At 38.0% G+C, this 6,000-nt stretch overlaps 1 protein-coding gene across 3 annotated transcripts in view; it reads right to left on the reverse strand.

Moving 5' to 3' along the window:
* The window catches only part of LOC113238946 (protein masquerade), a 98,532-nt gene extending 94,606 nt beyond the window's left edge, over positions 1-3,926 (reverse strand). For all 3 annotated transcript variants that reach the window (XM_026475797.1, XM_026475796.1, XM_026475795.1), the window contains exon 1: positions 3,756-3,926. In XM_026475797.1, coding sequence (XP_026331582.1) covers positions 3,756-3,852 — 97 coding nt within the window. In that variant the 5' untranslated portion in view covers positions 3,853-3,926. The remainder of the gene's footprint in view (positions 1-3,755) is intronic.
* Positions 3,927-6,000: the final 2,074 nt, after the last annotated feature.

Here is a 6,000-nt window from a genome sequence, read left to right on the forward strand (position 1 = left end):
GTGTTAATCGAATTTTAGTAGTGATAGCGGTCCTTGTGAAAGATTTCGTCCAGGGTAATGGGTAAAGGTGGCAACCTTAGCCATTTCTGCAGCCAAGCAGTAATGTCAGCATTGCTGCGTTCCAGTTTTGAATGGTTATGGTGCTGGAAATTACAGGTACGTGGGACTTGTCAACTTATGCCTCAGGGTGACGGGCGCTGTGGCAGTGCCCCTCAGATCTTTGCGATTTAAAACTCTGAGTGTCATTGCAAGTGGTCGGTCATCCCGTCACTAGATGTTATAAAAATAAAAAAGAATTAAATTGAAATTAAAAGCAAAAATCGTACTGATTTTAAGACCGTGCACCAAAGGATCCTTCCCGTAAGACGTACCATTATCATTCGACGTATTATCATTTCCGATATGCCTAGCGCACCCAAAGATCAGCCAGAACCTTACACCGATTGACAAGTCCTTTCACCACGTCTTGGCTACAAGTCTACACCATCAACACAAGAAGAAGACTATCACCGACTACTGGAGTAATAGTAAGCAATGCTGAAATACTAATCATTCACATGATGTTCATATAGATAAATAGATATCTAGTAGTCAATGGTTTGCCGATATACAATTTTAATACGTTTGTACATTTTATTTGTCCTAAATTCTTCGTTTGAAAATTATCCTAGACCTCAATTCGTCGTTTTAATCATAATTTTAGTCCTCAATTCGTCGAAATTCGTCATTTAAAAACTGAATTTGTTATTTGAAAAGTGTCATAGTCCTCGATTCGCCATAAATGAGCGCTAACGTTGAGTCATTGTTTTAAATTCATCATTGATGAGTGTTTTCGTTTCTTAAATATAGTTCTAAATTCGTAATTTGAATATTATCCTAGTCCTTAAATTGTGTATCAGAATGTTCATTATTTTCTCGTGGTCATTGACTTACTGAACGTCGGGTCCGCGCTAAAAAGTGTCCAAACTTATAGGGCGTTAAAATCGTATACAGAGCGTCATTCACGCTGTAGTCTTCGTTTCTTCGACTGACAGCGAAGCAAGCAAAATTAGACAGTACTGCGATGACATTACAATTTAAATTCAACGTTTTAGCTTTTTCATATTCCTTTACATGTCACTACGTTTAAATAGGTTGACTTGGGACATTTTTTTCGTGGTTTTTGTATTAGATCCGTCGTCCATTTATTTGTAAGTCAATACTCGTGGTCTTAAGTTCGTCATTTGAGCATTGTCGAGATCATTCGAGCCTTGAAAGGCAAAATGGGATAAGCGACACTTGTTGGAGTTATATATAATACCGTTGGAATCAGAGACATTAGCTGATTCCAACGGTATATGACCAAAAGTGTCACTTATCTCATTTTGCCGTTCTAGTGTCGATATACTCGTTTACACATATCGAAGGAGTCAGTAAATATCTTTAAAAGTGCAATTTGCGTTGCCGTCTGTACAATAGTTCTCTGTTGGTACGTACCATCCGGAACACAGCAATGCGGGTACTTTAGGAATAAGAGGTCAAAATGAGAGCACTCTACTCGAAATGTAATCGGACATTCAAAGTGTCGACACAATGTATTGTGGCTAAAGTCAAAATCAAACAATCTTTCTTTCATAGGTAAGTAAATTACATTTGAAATCGTCATACTGATTAGACTCTACTGCTCAGTCGTAAGGGAGATTCCCCTGAGAAGAACGAATAAGAAATACTGGGGGTTGCTCTTTGTAAATACACATTTGAATACATTTATCACTACAATTAATTTGAATATCTCACTTAGATCGAGATTACCTGCATGAGCTAAACGGGCCACTACCACGGATTTATGTCATCCAAGTACGCAGAAGCTGTATAATAAACCTTCAAAAAGTTTTTGTTTCACTTCAATTTTAGACCTCGTAAATGGGAAATTTTGAATCTTATTATAGAAGCGTATATATACATTGCCCCTTAAGAGGGAGCATGCCAAAAAATTTTGACGTTGGCTCCGCCCAAATTTGTGAAACAAATATATGCCTGAAGTTCGCGTGACAAGCGACAGGAGATGTTGAATTTTGCGCATTAAAAGTACCAAATTCGTTTTAGCGGAATAACTCTAAAACTAAAGGGATTCAAAAAAAATCCGTAGTGACAGTTCTCGATCATGCATAAATATAATTAATTATCTAATTTTTGTCCTAATAACCTGTAGCATTTCGAGGATAAATCGAAAAAATGTGAAAATTAGAGGTCATTTCGTGATTTTTATCTATCGAGGAAACTTTATTGTTTTATGTTTCTGATTAGTGTCTATGCTTGAATATATCGTGTAGTTACTCATACAATATTTTATTTTTAACTTTAAAGTGGATATACACCTCTAAAATCAAATCGAAGATTAGGAATTTTTCCTCTGCTCCCTCTTAAAGGAATTTGAGACTTATGAAGACAACTGTCAAGAACAACTGCAGGCTGGCACGAAGCCGTTCGTCAGAAACCCGTGCCGCCTTTTTGTGTCAGAGGTCAAGGCGCACATCGATCCGCTGAATTACCGCAATAAGCAAGCATCTACGATGATAATGTAACAGAATACCGTGCGTAAAGTTGCGCGCGACAGTCATGGCCTGCGCGTCGGCGGCTAGAAAAAGCGCGCATATTTAACGGCGCGCGAACCGTTACGCGCGCCCCATATACCACACGCTGCGTACGCGCCGATGAGTCGCTCTGTGATCACTTAGATGTATGTTTTGTAGACGTATCAATTTTGAGGACAAGCAATAAGCGTCGTGATATTGGCCATATGTTTTCTTTCTTTGAATTAGACTATATTTCGCCTTTGGTATGTAGAGTTATGATGAATGTCCCACATGAGAGATGTTGTCGTAGGTCTTACGTTGCTTTAAATTATAAAGATCTCCACTTACATTTCGTTCTACTTCGTTAAAACACTCATGTCGCCGTCAAGAAGTATTTGGGGCACTTGTGCAGTATTTGTGCCTGAATATTCCTAGGCATTTACAATTTATTTTAATGACCTTTCATGGCGCTCAATGCGACGAATATCATCGCCGCAACACTTGTGAATGATTGATATATCCGCTACGCCTGCACTTAGCCAACTCCACCGCGGGCGAAATAGATTAAACGTTTGAAACAACCATTGTATTGTCGACTTCAAATTAATATGTTAAAAAACGAATTAGTGAATATAGATTTAGGTAAAGATCATTTTTTACACATAAAGCGAATGTGTTTCTTGGAATCTCTCGACGCGTTCGCCAGCTGACGAGACGAGAACGCAAAACTTTCATATCCCTAAAAGCTTTCCAGCTAGAGCAGTAGCTATCTTGTGAAAACTAACTTAAGCTATACGCAAATCATTTGTGGGAAAAAGTTTCAATGTGCACAATAGCCACGTCACATGTCACTCGCCTCGGTTCACAAACCTCTACGCCTACTTCAAGATTAAAACTCACGTCTCAAGGAGACTCTTCGAGATATCCAAATTTCATGTTTTGACTAAAATATTACATGTTAGTATATTGAACCGACACAGGTTAATGATTTATTCAAACGTAACGGTGAATGTATTTGGTTAAAATCGACTGTGTTGAAGTACTAGTATAATACTAGATATGGATTGAGAAGTTGGCGCCTGTGAAAAGAATTTTAAATTGGAACCGCGTATTATGGGTACCCTCATTATGTTGACCGATTCCTTAGCTGGCGTAAGTGACCTAAAAACACTATCTGAAAAAAATGGTGAAAGTTCGTACCTGAAAGGAAGGAGCTGGCGAAGGAATCATCCTGGCAGCGGTGCGGTGTGAGGATGGAGAGGAGCAGCAAAAGCACACCAGCTCGTGTCACTGTCATGGCGGCACTGTCAAACTGTCACTGGGCGTCGCTGTGTAGGCGCATGGCGGGGCGTCCGCTCGCCTTCTCGTGCGGGCTTACACTGGTGAAAGAAAGAAAGGGGTTTAGGTGCGTGTACGCCGCCTCACATAGACTATGGACCGGAGAAAGCAACGTCTTGCGCCTGTGGATACTTATCCCGAACTGCGCCTCACTGAGGCATCGCTGTAACATACACAAGGAATATATATTACTAAATTTGCTTTTATTGTTAGGATTTGTATGTACTCGTCGTCCTATATTATCTTTGAATAGGCGTACAATGTCCAGATTTATGCACAAAGGAACGTCTCGCAGGCGATGCAAGCGATACGGCAAGAATGAAAATCTGAGGGCTAAAGACTTCCTATTCTGCTATCCATTGATGTAAATACTGTTTGTGTTCAACTACGAGGCGTCTAATCTATGCCCAAATTAGCATCGTTTAACGGCAAATATGAGGTGGAGGATCTCAACGATAAATACATATTATGGAGAGCTCGATGAACTTGTTTATCGCTCCCACATTATAATTCCACATCTCTGAGAACTGACTAAATTATGCCAAGATATGATTACAATTGTTTTGATTACAGTTGACATTAATCATTAATTTACGTGTACTTGCTTTTGTAACTTAGTGGCCGAGACTGCTTCGTGAAATGGTGGTGTGATTTCACTTAGTTTTACAACACTAATCATCACCCTTAGATTGTTGTAATAGTTATGTGTTAAAAAAAAACATAATGAGAAATTTGATGGGCTTGGATGGGACTACCCACGAATCTACTTTTTTATATTTGTAACTTTTTCGTTGAAAAGAAAACCGACCCCATAACTTTGCTTATCAGTTTTTTTCGATTTCCATGAGATCTTCACATCGGATTCTGACTTCTTGGTGACAACGGGACTGTTACGGACTCCTTTGTACGTTTCATATTTCCTTTTCTGGTTGACATAGTGATGATGATTTGTTGATTACATGCCTTGTGAAAAGTCGACTTTTATTCGAGGAAAAAAATTAGTAATTTGTGATAGCCGAAACGAACCCACGTATACCCTTTCAAACAAAACACGAATATACAAAATAGGTCCGCAATTGATGGAGAAATTGGTGTATACACGGACATGCCCATAAAATTTAGGGATTTCCTCCGATTTTCATGAGATTCCCAAGTCAGTTTCTGACTTGATGGGACCACCTCGAGAGTGCACACTTTCGAAGAGTTTTCAAAATCAGTCCACAATTGACGCAGTTATCTGAAAACTCCTCCTACTTTTTAAAAAAAAAAAGAAAAAGAATCATCCAAATTCGAAGCGTTACCACCGATATTGAAGAGCATACGTTAAAAAGTACAAATGAAAGATTATAACTCAATTGACTAGCTTCAAAAGAGTAACAGGAAAACGAATGATCGACCAATCGTTATATTATATCGACCCAATTATAATGTCGAGCAGTAAGTCACGACCTAGTAAAAGTAAAAAAAAATTAGGAACTAGAAGGCAATGTTTGACCACTTGGGCGGCTGTCATCCGCGCGAATGTGGTAACACGCTGACGTGACCGTGATTTTTAAAGCAATCGGTTATATTACAATTTCTTTTTATAGTCGGATTTTTAATTAGAGACATTTACTAATGTCACTTTGAGAGATAAGCTTAAAGATATTAACATTCATACACTAGCGTCACAATACATTTACGAAAATGTTATTTATGTTAAGAAGTATAGTAAGTTTTTATTAAAAACACTGACAGACATAACATTTAACATCCATGGTAGTGATGTTTCAAATAAATATTGTGAATGTTAAATGTATCCAAATGTATATATTAAAAGAGCAACTCCTAGAGTTTCTTGCTCATTCTTCACAGGGGATTAATATGACGATTACAAGTGTAATTTGCTTACCTATGAAATAACGATGATTTGGTTTTGAATTTGGATTTGAAAACAATGTTGCCACTTTTATGAGTATGGGTTTGGTTCAGTTTTTAATGGACTTAATGAAACTCATTCATTATCATCATACATTTTGTATTTGAGGCTAAAAAATAGTTCATTTAGTCCTAGAAAGATATAATTATCTCACTATCAGTGAACGGGCTGCGTTGGTAGTAATTTGTG

The sequence above is a fragment of the Hyposmocoma kahamanoa genome, unplaced genomic scaffold, assembly GCF_003589595.1.
Source record: "Hyposmocoma kahamanoa isolate Upper Pololo Valley unplaced genomic scaffold, ASM358959v1 98972, whole genome shotgun sequence".
Classification (NCBI taxonomy): Eukaryota; Metazoa; Arthropoda; class Insecta; order Lepidoptera; family Cosmopterigidae; genus Hyposmocoma; species Hyposmocoma kahamanoa.